This window comes from Sycon ciliatum, chromosome 2 (assembly GCF_964019385.1).
Source record: "Sycon ciliatum chromosome 2, ocSycCili1.1, whole genome shotgun sequence".
Lineage (NCBI taxonomy): Eukaryota > Metazoa > Porifera > Calcarea > Leucosolenida > Sycettidae > Sycon > Sycon ciliatum.
In genome coordinates this window covers 3,423,725-3,444,481 of record NC_088644.1, presented here as the reverse complement: position 1 = coordinate 3,444,481, position 20,757 = coordinate 3,423,725, and the positions used below count along the sequence as shown (strand labels likewise).

The window sequence follows — 20,757 nt, the reverse complement described above, 5'->3', positions numbered from 1 at the left end:
CACCGGCACCCACATGTATGCACATGCGCGCATTCACGCACACTCACATGTGCGTGCGCACACACCAAGCAGTTGAGAAAAGGAAGCCGAATCACATCACATTCATCTGCTGAAAATACCTGATAAATATTTTATCGAGAAAGGGTTAATTTTAAACGGAGACTACTGTATTTCAAAGCTTATTGCAGCTAAACAAAGACCATTACCAGGACCAGAGGCTAAAATGATCCGCCAGACAGTAACAGTTAGTGTACAAGAGAAATATGACATGAACTTCTAATCTTGGTTTCAAAGACTTAAAAAATATGTAAGCACACCAAAGACGTGTATTTAAAAGTTATCACATGTTTACTTGTATTACTCATCAAGTCAACTGTCCGGCAGTATTATTCAACTGTATGCTATCAATATCATTAAGAGCCACTTGACCGACTTCGGACCTCTGCCACACTTCTGGTGAAAGATAATGCAACTTCTTGCAGTTTCACTGGATCTGTAGGCATCACTTTCCTGATCGGGTCAAGGAGTTCTCCATCTGCTTGGTCTGCGTGTCCATTAGCCTCTGCTCTTGTTCACAGACATACAGGGCCGCAGTCAGCCCGCTAAACCATCTGCAATACAGAAGGGAGCAATAGGCAATGCACACACATGTATGACACAGTAGAGAGTAATGCGGCAAGATATCATCATGATGTCATCATGATGTCATCATCGCTACAACGTGTGCACAGTGCACACAGCTACATGTACTAGTGCTCCAGCCCGCAGGCGGATATTTATGGCAACTGAGAGGCATGCTTGGCTATTAGAAGTCCAGAGGAAAGGGTGGCAGGAGTATCCAAAAATACCTTTGATAGTCCTCCTTGGAAAATGCTTCCAATACCAGCGTCTCCTCGCTTGATATTATCCGAATGTACGGTATAGGATCTTGCATGACTGTATACAGCAAACAGGAATAGAAAAGACAGAAGTGAAAACAATTCTAGTTGCGTTTCTCCTGTCTCTCCCTCTCGTATTGTCCGCCGATTGCTGATTGCTGTTGCTGTTGCTCTATTTCTTCTTCGTCATCCTTTACGTGTGTTTCAACGGTAAGACTCTACACATTATGCTGTCGATAACTTCTCCTTTATTCCCTTTTCACTCCGAATACATGATTATGTAATTCACACTCTCTCTCTCCCCCCCCCCCCCCTCTCTCTCTCTCTCTCTCTCTCTCTCTCTCTCTGTTCTGTTGTGGAGATATGAACATAGTCCGGGTTGTTTTAGAGTTAGGCAAATGCATATATCTTGCATGAAGAATCAGGGTTACTAGTTCCGTAGAGAATGCATTTCACCTTAGGGTCCTAACCATAGCCAAGTTAGTTGCATGCTGATTGTCGTAGTCGATCATAGTATTAACGTGAGATCCGCCGCTAGGGATTAGGAAAGCGGGATCATCACAGATACAGCTTACCTGATTGTTCTGAAATGGATTCTATGCTGGACACATGGCTCAAGGGCATTGACTGCTGCAGCACTAGATCTGTGTGGATAGAGCGCAAGTACACAAACGCATGGGTGAACAAACACAGCTGGAACAGTGCAAGATGGACGAATGCATAGATGTACAACATGTGCAGTATGCCATAAACTGCACCATGCTGATCATAAAAAGAAAGGTTCCAGGCTGTCCAAAACAGTGCTCAGTACCCAAGGGCAGTGCTACTTTGAACAAGAACTTGGATGAATAATCCATTGCAACTTGCACTGTGACAAGGTTGCTGTCTGATGATCGCCCTGTGGGTGAAACACGGAGTTGCAACGAATTACTCATCTTCCACGCTGATCATATAATTAAAGATTTTACTTTTCATGCCCTGGACCCGGTCCGCGCACTGCTGTTGAGTTATTCCATGCACCCGAAACCCTACTGGTTTCAGAGAACTCGAAATCATCTTGCACATCCGCTATGGCCTCTTCTTGAGTGTGAAGATGTGAGGATGCTATACACGGGGAGGAGGCATACGTATGGATGATCCTGCTGGTTCTGACAAACTGCATCTGTGGCTCTCCACACCCCAGGTGTAGTACAGCTAGTTAGCATTATCATACCGCCGGTATTGCTACAGTGTACATGTACCAGAGAGGATCAGAGAAAAGAGTGAGACGCTTGAGCCGCTTAGGCAAGCGCTCCCTGCCTTATCTGAAGTGTCGCTGATAGCCTTGGCTGATTTGTACTTTGTACTTCGAAGTTTTAGTTATACATTCAATTTGGGTTTTAAGCGACCTCTGGTACCAACGAATACATGGAACCTTATTCTAAAGATCGCCAGCCTTTAATGACCGTTATGCTTGCACCGTGGGGCAGTTGTCTAAACCAGGTTTTATACACATGCTTGCATGCTCACAAACACACACCACACACACACACGCACACACACACACACACACACACACACACACACACACACACACACACACACACACACCTTGAACCTTGAAACCTTGAAACTGCCACCTAAAGGTGATGCAGTGCCTCAAAGAGGCAAGGAGGGCAGAGTTACTTCTTGCATTTGTGTTGAGCCAGGTACTGGAGACGTGTGAACTTCTGAGAGCAGGTCGGGCATGGGATGGTGCGGCGCTCGGAGCCAGAGCTGCATGTTCTGCGGTTGCAGTTGTGCCGGTGGTGCCCAGCTTTGCTCCGGAAACAGCGGTCACAGGTGTGGCAGTGATAATGACATTGGCTGCAATCAGGTGGGCGAGGTGCAACAATCTCTGGAACTGGAGCGTCACCAAGACTGGGAGAGCAGCTGTGCACAGCAAATCCACCTCGGCTAGCAAACCAACGATGGCACGTTTCGCACAACACAGCACCGGCCTGTTCATGGATCGGCTTCAGTCGCTCTTCCCTGCATTTGTGCCGCCGAAGTCCACTTTCACTGGCGAAGAGTCGCTCACAGATCGCACAACACACTGACTTGGCTGTCGTTTCAAGGCGTAAACGCCGTGCAACAATAGCATCCGAGATGGACTGGATCCACTCGCCACGTTCAGCTGCGAGGTCGTACCAACCGGTGTATAGACCGAACGCCTTGAGGTCATCGCGTACCACATCACGCCATCGACGCCTGGGGCCATGAGCAGGGCGTGGAGTATGGAGCCACGAGAACAACACTGCCTTTGGAAGCCGGTGGTCGTCCATCCTGGCAATGTGGCCAAGCCACTGCAGCCGTCGACGGGCAACCATGTCAGCAACTGGCTCTGTAGCGCACATTCTATGCAGCGAGGCAGATGACAGGTGGTCCTCCCACTGTTTGGAACGCGAGATGCCGAGAATGACACGAACGCAGCGGTTGTGGAATTGTTCAAGGCGACGTATGTCGGCACGCAACAGTGTCCAGTTCTCAGCCCCGTACAACAGCACCGACAACACACAGCATGTGTACGTGTGTTGTTTTGTCTTGGATGTTAGTGAAGTGTTCCGAAAAACTGACGGGTAGAGGCTGCCAAAGGCCTTAGATGCAGCAGCTATGCGGTTGGACACATCGGTGTGGCATCGTCCGTCTGGTGTTACCACTGAGCCGAGATATGTAAACTGGCTGACATGCTGGATGGCGTTGCCTTGTACGCTTAGCGGGGTACGGTCACTGTCGTTGATCTGATGCCCAACAGCCATGAACACTGTCTTTGCCATGTTGAGAGACAACCCGAATGCTCCACTGACCTCCGCAAATATCTCAAGCATACGCTGAGCATCCGAGTGGCTGGGTGCAAACAAGGCTGCATCATCAGCAAACTCACCATCTGTGATGACCATATCATTACCACGCTTAGATCTCTTGAAAAGCTGACCATCGGCACAGGTACGGAGTGGAAAACCAGACACTCCACGCTCTTGGACGCGTGCGCACCAACGTTCCATCACTGCACCAGCAAACAAGTTGAAAAGGACTGGTGCCATTGTACACCCTTGGCGCAATCCGTTGCACACTGGGAAGCCTTCAGTGGGGGAACCATTAACGATGATCGTGGCTGTCATGTTGTCGTGAAAAGACTTCAGAAGGCTGACCAGTTGCTCTGGGACACCCAGCTTCAGCAGGACAATCCACAGTGCAGCACGCGGAACAGAATCGTATGCCTTCCTCAAATCGACAAACACCAGGAATCCCTTGGATTGGTGCTCGTGACACTTCTCTACAACCTGGCGAACAACAAACGTCATGTCCGTGCAGGAGCGACCTTTCCGGAAACCACACTGTGATTCAGGCAGCACACTTTCGGCGACTTTCTGCAATCGGTTTTGCAGCAGGCGTCCGAACAGCTTGCCAATGACGTCGAGGAGTGCGATGCCACGCCAGTTGTCGCAGCTAGTGAGGTCACCCTTCTTGGGTATCGGTATCATCTCTGCATTCACCCAATCTTGCGGTACTACGCCCTCCTCCCAAACCGCGGTAATGAGCTTAAACAGATTGGCAAAGAATAGGTCGCAGTTGTATTTGACCATTTCCGGTAGAATGCCGGAGCTTCCAGCAGCTTTCCCGTTCGTAAGATAGCGAAGGCAGCGCTGGGCCTCTTCAGCAGTGGGTGAGGTGGCCAGGTGTTCCATGATGTTGCGCTGCTGGACCAAGTCAATTTCAGATCGGACAAAGCCGCTTGGAAGGTTCAGCAGCTTTTCGAAATGTTCAGACCAGCGGTTCTGCTGTGCCTCAACGGACGAGCATGGTGAGCCATCAGTCTGTTTGATCAGGCACGACTTAGTGGGAATCAATCCACGCCGGGCAGTCTGTAGATCCCGGATGCTGTTCCACACAGCCTTACACCCAAACGTCCTAGATTCGGCATCAGACGCAGTCTTACGGAACCAGTCCTCCTTAGCACTGCGTACAGCATCCCTTGCAGCTGAGCGCGCGCGCGGACAAACTCTCGCCGGACCAGAGGTGATGGATCTGCTAAAGATTTCTGGAATAGAGTGTTACGATGTGCAAGGAGAGGCTCGAGAGTGGCAGAACTGGCTGAGAACCAATCTGGCTGACGACGGCGACTCTTGCCTAGGACAGAGGTAGCTGCTTTAACTGTGGCGTCCCGTAGTGAAATCCATTGGTCCTGAACTGAGGTCCCTGGTGCAGCGTCTTGCAGAAAGTCGGATGAGGTATGGTACCACTCCGCCACAGTTGCTTGCCTTACTAAATCATCATCCTCTGATGCAGTTGGGTCACACACACACACACACACACACACACACACACACACACACACACACACACACACACACACACACACACACACACACACACACACACACACCATACACACACACACGATGCACGCACATGCATGACTTTGATAGATGGGTTGGTACGTACCCGATGGCTTTGACTTTGACTTCATTGACTCCCAGTTGATCTGTGTCTTAACGCCCCCAGCCGTCACCCACACGCGGACTCCTCTCCAGTTGCCATCAGGTGACAACATCATGAAGTGAGCTCCTGAACAAACCATACACCGTGTTGATTATAAGCACGAGACATGGAGGTCTAAAACAAATTCCATTCGTTCTCTGCTAACGTGACATGAGACAACTTAGCTCCTTGATGGCATTGGGCAGATTCTAGGCAGTGCAATCCCCTCCTTACTCGTGTGGTTTGAAGTAAGCTGGTACTCGTTAGTATGAGTTGCATAGTTATGGGAGCAGCCTGTGATAGGAACATACTTGAAGTAAATATTATGTTGGCATGCAGTATATAAGTGACTGTTCAACATTGGTCAGTGGCATGAAGGTTACAGGCCTGAGAGTATGACAGGAATGAAAATTTCAGTAGTTACACCGTTAGTTGAATGATCTTAGTTCAAAGAGGCTATGAACCATTGTTGCCCTATTGATTGGGCTATTAAGTGCCATTTCGCATTCAAACTCATATATTTTCATATTACACATAATTATATCTCTCTTACTAGCCAGACTTCAAAAGGTACGGAGACCTCGCTCTACCAGGCACCCTGTGGGTCAGCTTTAGCCACGGTGGAAATACCCGATACTAGTATCACTAGTCTATGACGTAGTGGTCGTGACTTCGACGATTCAAAAAATCCGAATTGGGATTGGCTGGCTGACAATCAACCTGGACCCTCCCAATATTAAAACCATTCAACTCTGTGGTCAGAAGTCAACTACATGTACAAGTAATGTCAGTTCACCTTCCATGCTCACCTCGTCACAAGGCACTATGAATGGGCTGAAAATGAAAATCTTGGTATGCCACCCAAACAAATGAAAGCCTGATTTAGCGAAGACTGCATGCACCCTCTGACCTGACCCAACTCATATCTCAATGCAGTTCATACGCAAGGCAAGTGCAAGACTTTACTGACCATGCCATAGACTAGAATAGTGGGAACGAGCGTACAGCGGGATACCACAGACGTTTTATTGGCCCATTTGTACAAGTTACCTAAAGTAGTAGATCTACGATGTTCTCTCTCTCTTTCTCTCTTCTCTCTTTCTCTCTCTCTCTTTCTCTCTTCTCTCTTTCTCTCTCTCTCTCACTCTCTCTCTCTCACTCTCTCTCTCTCACTCTCTCTCTCTCTCTCTCTCTCTCTCTCTCTTTCTCTCACTAAGCAGTAAACTAACCTTGGCGAAGAGCGTCCTGATGTGACGTATAGTCCAGACATTTCTTGCACATCCAAGCGCCAGAGCCATCTTCCCGAACAGCGCATGGCTCGCCGTGAAACACATTGCCACACCATCGGCAGTGGTGCCGCCGCTTGCTCAGGCTAAACTTCTGCTGGCATGACGAGCAAACGCCCGCTTCGCTGTCGGGAACCCAGAGCTCCTTGGCGCAATGTCCGCTGCTTTGTCGTCTCACCATCGGTGGCTTGGTTTCCGCTCGTCCGCCACTGGCCATGGTTACTGATGGCCTAGCGCCGGAGCGCTGTAGAAGTCGGGAAGTCTACTTCAAACACGCCTATCCGCCTGATTTCCACTTGTACTTGGAGGTATGTTCCTCTCACATTTCGAACTTTAGATTTTACTCATGATTGCAAGCTAGGTACAGCTACATCGACACCGTCATCTTCACCACCGCAATACGCGTGGTATGGCAGTCCGCGCCATTCACGGTGATAGAGCGAAGGGACGTCAGGGAAGGTCCACATGGTGCGTGGGGGTGTGTGGACTGTGGTGGTCAAGGCTAGTCTCTGCGATGCACGCCTTTCTATGGAGTACCGGTATGGCCATGTTGATCGGCAATGGTTTACCATGTTCACGGGGTTGACCCGTGTCATGCATGCATGAAGGACGTCAAAGAAGGTAGATCCACCAGTATTGCATCTTGATCTTACAGTACACGTAAAACTATTGTAGTCCTATTCTGTACATAGCAAACAAAGCCTGTCGCGTGTGACTTACATTGTATGTTGTAGGCAGGTCGATCACCGGATCGGAGGAGTCGCAAGGGCGCTTTCGATCTCACTACTGAACTTAGTGCGGCAGCCAGGATACATGTAACTCCATGGTCATGGCCCAACTCGGGACACTTCGCCTAGGCAACCAAGCAAAGGCAACAGCAATTCATCGTGTTGCTGTCAGTTTCAATAAACAAGCTTGGTTTGTAAATTGAACTTCGAAGTAGCTGCTTGCCGATCCGCTGATGTACTTTGCGGATTTTCTACAACAGAAGATGTGATCAGTTGGCATCCACGTAGAGTCACTCATCAACCAAAGACGTAGACCAGGAAGAGGTCCCAACCGCGCCTATCTATTTGAGATAAGTCTAAGTTTTGCCGGACAGAGAACTCTCGTCACTCGATGGCCATCTTTGATCTAGTCTCCACGGCACTCGTGGTAACTACAGTTCTCGGTGGGACCTTGGCTAGTAGGGAGGACCCAGCCAAGTACACCACCCCGGAGTCACATCCATTCCAAGCTTCCTGCAAAGTGACCTGGTAAGTAATTAGTTGCTGAATGCAGCCCAATCACCGGGGCCAATGCAATGTCACATGTCAGTGACTTGTAGATCCAAGGATAAACCCACCTTTATCATACACTGGACATACAAAATACATTCCCTGGTCGTAGAATTCGATAGTGGTCTGTGGTAACTCAAACATTTCTCACTTTTTTATAAGGATTACTGTTCGAGTTTTCTTGGCACTGAGCAAAGGTGAGGCGAAATCCTCAAAATCAAGACCATAGCAAAGATTATGTGCTACCTTAAAAGTCAGACTGAATCCAGACTATTGCCAATGGCAAAGTAGGATCTAAAGCAAACTTCTTTCCTGGACAGCCAATGCTACATGCAAGCACAGCCAAGTGTCTAGTTCACAGCACATACTGGCAGTTGAAAGGCATGAGTCTCCAGACCACCAGTACGGTCGAACTGATGACTGGCCAGGTTACTGTATGGTGTGTCATCCAAATCCCTGATTTAGTAGAGCTCAGGAATCTTCAAAGTTACCACATTGTTTACAATTGTCTTTCCGGCGCCAATTGCTGCAGGTCTTTCGGAACAGGCTGTGATGCGGTTAGCGAAAAGCTAGTGGAGCGCATGACTGCCATGCAGCACTGCACCACCAATCCCGCAGCAGTGTGTACATTCTCGGTACGTACTCAATTTATAACAAAACCAGTATCCAAAGTCGTGCCATGACCTTTTTTGTCATAATGGATGGGAGTCGGGGGGGGGGGGGGGGGGGCTTGGTGCATCCAACAAGAAAGTGAGATAAATGCTGTTTTATTCACTGGGAGAGAATGAGAGGCTGTCCATACATCATGACTGCAAGTCTCCATCTGGCTAGCATGTACTGCCGATACCTATCAAGTATCAACCCAGTGCATGTATTATGGATACCTATCAACCCACTGCGTACACTACGGATACCTATCAACCCACTGCATACATTATGGATACCTATCAATCCACTGCGTACACTACGGATACCTATCAACTAGGGCTCAAACGGTTAGCCCGATTAACCGGGTGCAGACCGGTTACGAAGAATTGACGGTTACCCGATAAAGATAACGGTTACGCAGTAACTTTTCAGCCAATTTTTCAAGTATCAGGTCGTTGCAAAGTATGCACTTTCACAGGCTGTCGCACGCGTAAGCAATTTCTGGGCTGTCAACTCGGTCATATCTGGTCTCTTGGTGTGAGAGTATGTATGAATGAGCATGCAAGAGAATGTACATGTGTGCGTTGTACTGAATAGGGTACATTTTTTGAATGAGTAAAGTCAAATATACGGTTAAAAAAGAGTCCGCAGGATTGCCGTGGCTTATAGGTTATAACCGTTAACCGACCGTTAGCTTAGCAGTAAACCGTTAGGGGTAAAACCGTGACCGTTTGAGCCCTACTATCAACCCACTGCATGTGCTATGGATACCTATCAACCCACTGCATGTACTGTCGATACCTATGAAGCCCATGCATGCACTAACAATACAATCCCGTTTTGCTGTCCGCATTCTGCCCTAACTTGCCCAGGACATCAGTATAGAGGAGAGCATGAGCGATGGAATAATGATCACCGCACAGTTTGCCTCGGCACTGACAAACTACGTAGAGGACATCACAGTCAAGCTCTATTCACCCTTCCAAACACCTAAGTACAGATGCACAGGCACGGTGAGTAGACCATGGTAGACTATACAGTCATAATATGTACCGGTACATGTACATTGTACATAGCATAGTCTGCATGGTAAGTACACTACTATACATGATCTGCACTGGTACATCATGTACATAGCATAGTGCATAGTGCATAGCATAGTGTGCACGGTAAGTACACTAACGCTATACATGACCTGTAGCGGTACAGTCATGTACATAATCATTGCATATAGCATAGTCTTCATGATGAGTAGACTATACAATCATGACCTGTACTGGTACATGCATGTACATAGCATAGTCTGCGCGGTAAGTAGACTACTCATGACCTGTACTGGTACATGTACATTGTGCATCGCATAATCCGCACAGTAAGCACAGTAAGCACTAGTACACTATACATGACCTGTACCTATACATGTACATTGTGCATATTCTGCACAGTAAGAATCGTCTACAGGCAGCTTGTAGCATGAACATGGGGTAGGGATACTGTTGTATTCATTTGCTTGGCAAATGAATTCTTACATTGTATCTAGTTTTGAAGTTGATTGGTCCAACTAGGAACACACGCTTCTTGCCGAACTTGACACTTGACTGACTCACGACTGCCATCCGGAGCACACGAGGAGCACGTCGCACCTTCCACTCGGCAAACCTGCAAGAAAGCACCATTCCCTGCTCAATACACAGTGCTTCGGGGAATTCACCCCTCATCAGTTGAGCTTGAGTAGGCTGAGGAAGATTGTGCCTGAAAGGCACCACTTATATACTGCTCTCCAGGCCAAACCATCACCAGGGATACAAACTTACAGAGACGCTGTTTCCAGCGCGACAAACACCTCGTGAAGTTCCAGGTAGCAGCGTGAGTACTGGCTCTCAACGTCTATTTAGCACAACTCCATGAGCGACTCTGACTCACGCTGCTACCTGGAGCTCCACGAGGTGTTTGTCACGCTGGAAACAAAGCGTCTCTGTAAGTTTGTATCCCTGGTGATGGTTTGGCCTGGAGAGCAGTATATAAGTGGTGCTTTTCAGGCACAATCTTCCTCAGCCTACTCAAGCTCAACTGATGAGGGGTGAATTCCCCGAAACACTGTGTATTGAGCAGGGAGTGGTGCTTTCTTGCAGGTTTGCCGAGTGGAAGGTGCGACGTGCTCCTCGTGTGCTCCGGATGGCAGTCGTGAGTCAGTCAACTTGTCAAGTTCGGCAAGAAGCGTGTCCGTCCAATGCCTCTGCTACCTGTGTGAATGTTGTACATGTACAACGCTGCATTGAAACTCATACGTACGTTGTTATTGTATACTCTGTTGTCTTCTCCCCTTCTGACGAGTAGGTTGTGTACTTAGTAAAAAATAATAATAAAAAAGTAATGCAACCCTTGAAGTCCTGAATATCTGGCATTGGACGAGGCAATAATTATCACAGTAAAACTTGTAACTAAAGACCACCCCTTGGCTTGGGGTCAGAGAAAGTGGTCTTTAGTGGCAGGTGGTCCTTAGTTAGAGGTTTGCACCGCACAACCATATGAGCCGCGATCAGCAAAAATAGACATATACCAGGTAGGTCAAATTTATAAAAAAAATTGCTGGAAATTGTTTGCTTGTATAATGTGAGACCGTCCGTGCCTGGCGACATGGTCTGTAGTACCAGGCTGCTCGCTAGTCACGGTGGTCTTTAGTTACAGATTTTACTGTATAATGATAATGATGTTTCCATACATCCCCATTGCTTGAGTGAGCAACACTGGTGTTACACTGGTGTTACACTGGTGTTACACTGGTGTCTGTAGGATCATACCGAGAAGTTGGCATGACACATCGGTCGCTCTTTGTGGGGAAAACTCGCACGTCGTTTATCCAGGCGGTCCGTGACCGGGCACTGGCCGTTACTTTGGAATGTCCGTAACTCTGAATCACATGCATTTTGATGGGAAACTGAGGCAATAGATATGGCAGACGGCATCAATACTTCCACAAAAAGTGACAAAAGAGTACATGCAGTAATATTTCCATTGAAATTCGCCCAAAGGGTGCCCGGTAGACCGAAGTGCCCGTAACTTTGGAATAACCAAGGTGTGTGTGTGTGTGTGTGTGTGTGTGTGTGTGTGTGTGTGTGTGTGTGTGTGTGTGTGTGTGTTTTGCTCTCTGCTCCATTCAGGGCTACTCCGCAGCAAGACGTTTCTACACTCACAGTGATCATGGTGGTAACTACTGCACACTGTATGACTTGATCAAAGGTAACTACTGCACACTGTCACATGACTTGATCAAAGGTAACTACTGCACACTGTCACATGACTTGGTCAAAGGTAACTACTGCACACTGTCACATGACTTGATCAAAGGTAACTACTGCACACTGTCACATGACTTGATCAAAGGTAACTACTGCACACTGTCACATGACTTGGTCAAAGGTAACTACTGCACACTGTCACATGACTTGGTCAAAGGTAACTACTGCACACTGTCACATGACTTGGTCAAAGGTAACTACTGCACACTGTCACATGACTTGGTCAAAGGTAACTACTGCACACTGTCACATGACTTGGTCAAAGGTAACTACTGCACACTGTCACATGACTTGGTCAAAGGTAACTACTGCACACTGTCACATGATTTGGTCAAAGGTAACTACTGCACACTGTCACATGACTTGGTCAAAGGTAACTACTGCACACTGTATGACTTGGTCAAAGGTAACTACTGCACACTGTATGACTTGGTCAAAGGTAACTACTGCACACTGTATGACTTGGTCAAAGGTAACTACTGCACACTGTCACATGACTTGATCAAAGGTAACTACTGCACACTGTATGACTTGGTCAAAGGTAACTACTGCACACTGTATGACTTGGTCAAAGGTAACTACTGCACATTGTATGACTTGGTCAAAGGTAACTCTCACAACTCCTCACAACTCACAACTGACAACAGACAACACAACAGTATGCATGCCTGTAAAAGAGGCTTTATATCACCGTATGCATGCCTACTACCAGTACTTAAGTACTAGTACTTCGAAGTAGGCCTGGCCTAGGGCATGTACGCATAGGGATCATGTTAGCCAAGCAAGTCAACATGAAAGTCCTGTGTGTTGGTCCACTCATTCTTGTGTGAAGTGTATGGTGAGAGTAGATCTGTGATGGGCTACTACCGATACTGGCTCTACTGGTATTCATCCTAAATTGTTTTGTTGTACAGAGTATTAAAGTTGGAGACAAGAATTCAATTCTCGAAAGAAACGCAACCAAGCTACAACCAATGGGCACCGATTCGTTGCGACATAAACGGTTTTAACAGAGTGTGTGTTTCGATTTGCATGTGGTCAGATCTGTGTGGGCTTGAATTGCTGGAATTGTGTGCTCTGACAGAAATCGTGTGTGTCATGTCCTAACGGTTGTGTGTGTTTTGTCTGCTGCATGTTTCCGTCTTGGTGCACAGATGACTTTGCCGAGCAGTATGGCTTTGTCATGCATACCGACCCAGCAACATGCACTGGTTACACTGACGGCAAGGACAGAACCAACCCAAAAACCTACTGCTCCTAAGCAGGAGCCTACCGCATACGCATTGCTGTTGGTGAACCGATCACCCCCGAGAATTGAGTTGCTTTATGATGTCAGCAAACGGAACTGAATGACATCATAAAAGGTCATGATGAGGTCATCATTTGACACCCTTGAAGACTCTGTACATTATTAGCAACCTGGCCTGTATTGAGAAAACTACTTGTATCCACAATGGCATTGTATTCTTATCACATGCGACAACATTCTCAATTGACATGAAACCCCGTAAGTCCATCCACGTTCAAAGCTCTTTCAATGCAGCTTCTTGAATTCATCCTGCAGCAATATATGGATAGCTATTATGATCACTGTAATGCATTACATCAAAGCCATAATATGAGTCAGTATATTCCCATCCCACTCATGTTCATAGATTCTCTGTAACACATGATATGAATAGCTGGAATGCAAACCCGACAAATCCATTTCATCTCTTTTCGAATAATGGCCAAGAAAGGATACATTTTATGTGCGGTTTGTATCTAAATCCGTAATTGGGTTATAACGTGGACCAAGGGATGTGTTTTTCAGTCAAGTGACCCTGAATAAGAAGACCGCCTGTACACGGAGGCCACATCTGTCAGGTCCCTTGTGGTCTCCATGCACAGGTGGTGGTCTCCTTATTCAGGGTACCTTGACTCCCATTGATCAGAGTCCTACTGGTCCCCTAGGACAGGTGGTCGCCTTATCAGGGTGGTCGCTTTGACAGGATATACAAGTCGCTTGTCCTGTCATCATGGTCACAATTCCTTGCAGTGTATTGTTAGAATGGTGGCAGTCAATACAGTGTACAGGTGCAAGAAGGACTTGCATCCAGCGCTCTGGTATCACAAAGCATGCATGCTCCGGCCTGCAGTGTAACTATCCTGCTTTGAGAATACAGGCACATCATGACCAGTGTTACCACGGTTACCGCGTCCAGTCTCACTGCACTCAGATTAGTCCATAAAGGATGAAACAACACTCTCCGGAAACTTAGTACAATAATTTTACTTTAGGATTCGAAAAAGTATGGAATTTCATATTCACATAGTCTGTCGTCGCTCTCCGACAGGCCGTATCAACCAAACCAGCAGCAACTTCGGGTGACTCTTATCCTGGTACTGATCCCTCAGGCAGTTCTTTCCACCTATTCGATCGGTTGGTGAAAGCGAAAAATACTGAACGGCTAGAATATCTGAAAAGCACACGTTCCATCCTGAGAACAACTGAGGAACAAACCAGCAAAACTGCACGCTGCTTTGGATGATACTGTCCGCTAAGCAAGAAGAATATGGCTACACCTGGAACTCCTGCTAAACCTCAGAGAACCCTATACATATGTAAATTATTCTATGCATTGGGCTGCCTGATAGTGTACAGTTATAAAGTATGGTGCCAAATTCAACGGTGAATTTTGTTAGCTTCATTCTTGGGTTCAATTGTGAAAAGTCAGCAAAAGTCCGAAAACCATGTAGTGCAATGTCAACACTTTTGTAAATCAAGAGAGAAGCTGTCAGAGCCCTGCAACAGCTACCATCTGATCAATACGTTCCAGATCTGCATGCACTGCTGTGCGGTGTGGTATTTGACATGAAGAAAATATACACATTGTCAATTTGGAGATCGTTCACTGTGCTCAATACGCACCATACCGGTATCCCGACAGTTCACCGAGCGACAGTTCACCGAGCGACAGCTCACCGAACGACAGCTCACCGAATACCCAGTTCACAGAATGCCCATTTCACCGAATGCACAACTCACAGAATGACAGTTCACCGAGCGGCCAATTCGCCGAACAGACATTTCACCGAAAGAAAGAAGAAACAAAGAAGGACGGAGAGAATTTTGGATTTTTAAATATATTTCAAGGATTCCCCAGAGGCCACTAAGCCTATTGAGGAGGTCTCCATTTGTCTACAGAGGTGAGCAGATCAATGAAGAACAATAGACAAGCAGCGAAAATGTTGTAATCACTCCACAACGTTGAAGAATTTTGAATTTTTGACAATAGAAGGCTGGTTGAGATACAGTCAGACCCCGCTACCACGGAGCTTTTATCGGATTTCATTGACCATGTAATGTTTACACGTTTGTGTAATGTTTACTAGGGTTGAAACGATTATACCAAAAAGCGATGGATCTAGCTAATCATTCGTGACGGTTTTGATTGTCTCATATTTTTCACCCAAAACGTACTAAAATGAACCCTTACTGTTGATGTTTCAACCAGCTAACACAGTGTTTTACTCTTACCAGTGGTGATGATTGGAATAGGGGATTGATTCAGTAAAACCTCGCTGCTTTTCAGAGCTATTCTTCCATCTTTGTAATTTTTGTGCTTGCCAGTTTGGTCATTTTGGTCACAACTTAACCGTGGAAATGTAGTAATTTTTGCACGCAAACCCGACACATGCACTCAGTGGTTATGCGACGACTGACTGTACATGTACTACATTTGCCACATAACATGCAACCAGCGCCAGTAGTGGCAGTACGTCAGTGCCAGCATTTCAGCCCTGTGAAACTCAGCGCCGGTGAAGTTAGCCTGACTACGAACCAGTCATTACACACAGTAGAATTTCGGTGAGCTGTCTTGTCGGTGATATAGCCATTCGGTGAAATGTCTTTCTGTGAAGTGTCTTTCGGTGAATTGTCCAGTCGGTGGATTGTCCATTCGATGATTTGTCTTTCGGTGAAGTGTCTTTAGGTGAAGTGTCTTTCGGTGAATTGTCATTCGGTGAATGGTCGGTAAACCACCCGCTATACATCATGGCAAGAGAACCACCTTGATCGACTCCGTTCCCTTGTTGACCAGGTCAATGCCTTTGACAACATCTTCCAATGGGAACTGATGTGTGATGATGTCCTAAATCAGGCATCAAGTAAAAGAAAAAGGTGTGCCGATGCGTTTGAATGTTTACTGAACGCTTGCATAGACCCCGGCTCTGCCGGTAGGTCCCAGGCCTTAGGCACAGACATGCTCCATGGCCTGTGTTCTAACACTACACCAGGCTTCCAGGCACGTCCGTACACAGCTGATCTCCAGTCCTAGGCCAGATACTACATTTACGAACATTTCAGGATTAACAGTACACCCCAACACTGACACGCTAAACGCAGACACTCTGTTGATCACCGTGCATGCAGACCAAAGGTATACATGGCTCTCTAGAAGCAAATTCCCATGTACAAGAAGTGATGTATATTTCAGCCAAATCGTTACGCAAGCAAGATCTGCCAGTGGCTCAAGAGACCTCATCCACATTGCAGGCATGTGCTGCCATGAACAGTCTTACCTCCATTGGGAGCTGGTCCTTGGCAATCATGTTAATTGCTTTCGGGTAGCAATTGGGTCCTGGACAAGCGACAACACATTAACCACTAATGGTAAGACTTAATAGGTGGTGTTGCAAATCTACTACGTGAAGCAGGTCTTACCTGGTCCCAAAGCGGCACAAACCTATGTTTACTAACTCACAGCCATGACTGAGTTGGAATATGAAGAGCTGAAGCCGTGCGTGTACAAGTGAATAAGATTTGCAGTTTCACCAGACAACTGCCACAAATGGGCAAATGAAGGGATTGACTGAGATGCAGAAATTCACTTCACATTTCGGTCATGTGACCTGTACATGATAATTATGAGGACAGCAGAGCAATATGACATGTGGAACAGTGGAGCCAACATGGCCCATCATGTCATGTGACCCATTGATGCAGTGATCGACTGGAGGTGGAACCAGCATGCCGGGTTGCTCTGACATGTGTGATTCTGTGGTCGCCGTGAAAGGTCTCTAGGAACACTAGTCAACGTGATCTCGCTGAAATACAACCCTTCAACAATCAGCTGCACCAATACACACTAGTCTACACTAGTACACGGTGTTCTTACCGCAGTGTCCGCCACGTATGTTCAACTCTGTGTAAATAATGAGAATCAAAAAGCACCGAAGAACACACACTTAGCAGGGTCAGTTAATTTCGAGTACATGTACATGCATTCGCTCACATTAAAAATTGACCATGCACTACACAAAAGTCCGTAACTCTTCTGAGATATGCCAGAACTCCAAACGTTGTAAGAAGTAGGAACTTACCTTTTGTGTCACCTATGATGGTCCAGTCAACTGTTGTCTCTCGACCAAAGACGCTGAACTCGACAAAGGTCCCCAGCTTAGAGATCATTAGAAGTCTATACAAGAGAGGGGAAACAGAAACATAAGGCACTCATTACTACATGTACAGCAGGGAGTACTAAGTCTAAGATACTGATATCGTTTCATCACTACCTGGTGTTACCCAGGCAACGAATCACTTGGAATGAGCTCATAGAGATTCGTGCGAGATGACACATGGTCACCTACTCATCAACTGCTCTTAACCTGAAGCATATGGAAGGGGATCGATATGCTTTGCAGTCCACATCAACCAGAACACAACACCATACTACTCGTGTTTACTTAGAGCAAACACAGTTAGGAATATGCCCAACACAACCGTGTCAACCGCATGGCATATTGAATTCCATACCCTTGTTTGACGGACGCCGGATTTCCGCTGACTTCAATATACACGTCGCAGCCATAACCATCCGTGAGCTTCTGAACCTCTTCTACAGCGTTGCACTTCCCAGGATTGAACGTCAGATCAGCACCGCACTTTTTGGCAATGTCCAGCTACATGCATAACAGAGAAAAAAGATCCAAAACGTCCATGCAGAGTGGAATCCAGACATGCTATGCAGGATCCCATAGGATAGGGTTCTAGGACCAGGGCTGGCAACTACATAATATATTCTATGTGGCCACACACGTTCACAGTGCTGGCGGGGAAACCTTGTTCTGTTGTTGCTCCGAGTTTCATGGCCACAGAACCAATCAAAAGGCAGCATAGTCGATGCTGATCAGGGACAAATAGCCAATTGTGGCAGTGGGCGAAGGAGAGGGAGGAGGAGGAGGAGGAGGAGGAGGAGGAGGAGGAGGAGGAGGAGGAGGAGGAGGAGGAGGAGGAGGAGGAGGAGGAGAAGGAGGAGGAGGATGGTGATTAGGAATCATCAAGGAGGAGAAGTACTGGAAACTGCAAAAAAAGGTGATAGTTACAGTGGCTATGTCTTGCATCTGTGAGAAGGCTCTGCAACCATGCACCGCACCGAGCACTGTTTCAGTGACTGATGCTACATGTGTTTGCATAGTCAGTCCTAATCATCTAAGACCCGCACTGGTAAAAGTGTGTTGCTGGATGATTCACATGCCAGGGTTGTAACTGTAGCGGCAAACACCACCAACATAAATAGTCAGTTTTTACTCATTTGTCTTGCAACTGCTACTGGTGCTAATGAATACACGGCAGGCACTTCAGTTGCAAGTCACCAAGTTGCCCAACGGCCACTCTCACTCTCTCTCTCTCTCTCTCTCTCGTTCTCTCTCTCTCTCTTTCTTTCTCTCTCTCTCTCCCTCTCTCTCTCTCTCTCTCTCTCTCTCTCTCTCTCTCTCTCTCTCTCTCTCCCTCCTCCCTCTCTCTCTCTCTCTCTCTCTCTCTCTCTCTCTCTCTCTCTCTCTCTCTCTCTCCTCTCTCTCTCTCTCTCTCTCTCTCTCTCTCTCTCTCTCTCTCTCTCTCTCTCTCTCTCTCTCTCTCTCTCTCTCTTCTCTCTCTCTCTCTCTCTCTCTCTCTCTCTCTCTCTCTCTCTCTCTCTCCTCTCTCTCTCTCTTTCTCCTTGATCACATCATAGTAAGCAGTGCTCTCATTGAAGAACATGAAAGAGTTGAAAATCTCTCCCGACAGTATGTTCATATCGGTATTGGCAGAGGTTGGATTATTCTGAAGAAAAAATAGATTTGTCGAAACGTTAGTATACTCATATCAGTGTTCGTCAGTATCAAGTGGTGCTGCTGTTGTGTGGGTTGGCTATCTGCTGCTGTGAAGTTGTATGTTCATATCCAGTGATATGTGAGACTTTACGCATCATCAAAAGTGGAAGAAGGCGCATACCGTGATGCACACATGGCCCAGTCACGGTTGCCACTTTTACCTTCCAATCAAACATGTCGAGAGCAATCAGCTTTGCCGGGTTCTTCTGTCGAGCAGCTGCCACCATACCAAGGCCGAGTGGGCCACATCCTGACACAACCACCACCTGTAGGTGATACGCAAGTGAGCAGGGGAGATTGTACATATACAGTGATGCATATCAGGCTATGCTGATCAAGTTGCTCAGAGAGCCCCAAAACATGCCCCCCCCCCCCCCCCCCCCCTCCCACTCATACTCCTGCTGCCAGCCACTATCTTCATGCACACTAACCATATTTACAACTAGATGCCTGTTTACCTATCCACATACAGTAGAACATGTTATGGCGACCACTCGGATAAGGTGACCACCTGTCCCAGAAGACCACTGCAACCAGGACCAAGGGATGCCACTTCCAGTCAAATTACCCCGGATAAGCAGACCACCTGGTAACAGAGACCACGTTTTGATGGTCCTTTGAGCGGTGGTCGTCTTAGACAGCTGTTTCACTGTATTGCCGATTGCGGTGATGGATACATGGAGACTGGCTCAGTGGGACTCCGCGGAGACTGGCTCAGTGGGACTCCACGGAGACTGGCTCAGTGGGACTCCGCGGAGACTGGCTCAGTGGGACTCCGCGGAGACTGGCTCAGTGGGACTCCGCAGCTTTAACTAACCGTGCACCGCTGAACACTTACATGATCGAACTGGATATCGCCCCTCTCCACGCCATGTATGGAGCATGCAAGCGGCTCAATAAACGCCGCCTTCCAGGCCGGTATAGTCTTGGGCACCTGGGTAGATGTTGGAAGAGATGCAAACACAGTATGTGCTTCTGAGCAACAATAAAGGCTGAAAGGTCTCCACCATAGAATCATTGCTCTAGACAAACAAAATTATTAACTCCAATCATGCAACAATTCAAGCTGACCCAACTAAAAGTCTGTACTGATTGCGGCTGATTACCTTGAAGTTAATTGCTCCAGTAGGGAACTTCATATACTCAGCCATTGCACCTTTGATGGAATAAATTCATGTATAGCAGAAGTACCACCAACACAAACAAACACCACCACCAGCAGCAAGAGCACAACCATCACACCCAGCACCACCACCACCAACAACAGCAGCAGCAGCACCAGCAGCAGCGGAAACAGCAAAAGCATTACATCCCTGATCAAATCCAAGTACAACCTGTAGTAGACGGACTTTCTACCGTATCATACCGTATGTACCGTATATCGATAGACTTACTATACCGTATATAGTACATTATTTTGTGTACGCTGTGTGTACGTCATGTTGGTGTTGCTGTGGTGTAAAAAGTAGTCTTCGTCTTGAGTTAGTCTTGTCTAGTTGCATTTCTGCAGTCGTCTTGAAATAAACAGTTACTTGAGTCTTCCTGTGCAATCACTAAGTGCAATATTATTCCCTGAGAATACTACTTGAGTTTTGAGTCGGAGAGGCCGAGCCAGTTTTGCCTTGTCATTCGGTCGCGTACTACACAACCTGTATCGCTATTGTGATCACTTCATTCCTCACTGCAGCTTGCACTTCTTGTTCTTATGCCCAGAGAGAACTTTTAACATCCACTA

The 20,757-nt window shown here is 47.0% G+C and overlaps 3 protein-coding genes across 4 annotated transcripts in view; 1 reads left to right on the top strand and 2 right to left on the bottom strand.

Moving 5' to 3' along the window:
• Positions 1–77: 77 nt before the first annotated feature.
• Positions 78–7,130, bottom strand: LOC135808285 (uncharacterized). Its single transcript, XM_065321453.1, has 5 exons — positions 6,608–7,130; positions 5,343–5,465; positions 1,454–1,522; positions 849–936; positions 78–611 (listed from the first exon to the last, which is right to left on the bottom strand). Exons 1-5 carry the CDS (start codon positions 6,879–6,881, stop codon positions 503–505), a joined length of 663 nt encoding a protein of 220 aa, XP_065177525.1. The 5' UTR covers positions 6,882–7,130; the 3' UTR covers positions 78–502.
• Positions 7,131–7,519: 389 nt separating this feature from the next.
• On the top strand, positions 7,520–13,636 carry LOC135808286 (uncharacterized). The gene is made up of 5 exons (XM_065321454.1): positions 7,520–7,920; positions 8,474–8,576; positions 9,462–9,602; positions 11,751–11,829; positions 13,043–13,636. The coding sequence occupies exons 1-5, from the start codon at positions 7,784–7,786 to the stop codon at positions 13,147–13,149; spliced, it is 567 nt and encodes a 188-aa protein (XP_065177526.1). The 5' UTR covers positions 7,520–7,783; the 3' UTR covers positions 13,150–13,636.
• Positions 13,637–14,260: 624 nt separating this feature from the next.
• Positions 14,261–20,757, bottom strand: part of LOC135808284 (erythritol/L-threitol dehydrogenase-like) — a 10,001-nt gene continuing 3,504 nt past the window's right edge. Inside the window, exons 5-13 of one of the 2 annotated variants that reach the window (XM_065321452.1) lie at positions 20,129–20,178; positions 19,861–19,956; positions 19,184–19,288; positions 17,686–17,831; positions 17,253–17,347; positions 17,048–17,074; positions 16,452–16,510; positions 15,914–16,021; positions 14,261–14,805 (exon numbers count right to left, since the gene is read on the bottom strand). In XM_065321452.1, coding sequence (XP_065177524.1) covers positions 15,923–16,021; positions 16,452–16,510; positions 17,048–17,074; positions 17,253–17,347; positions 17,686–17,831; positions 19,184–19,288; positions 19,861–19,956; positions 20,129–20,178 — 677 coding nt within the window. In that variant the 3' untranslated portion in view covers positions 14,261–14,805; positions 15,914–15,922. Of the gene's footprint in view, positions 14,806–14,926; positions 16,022–16,451; positions 16,511–17,047; positions 17,075–17,252; positions 17,348–17,685; positions 17,832–19,183; positions 19,289–19,860; positions 19,957–20,128; positions 20,179–20,757 lie in introns of those variants that run through there. The other variant, XM_065321451.1, reaches the window with a different exon arrangement.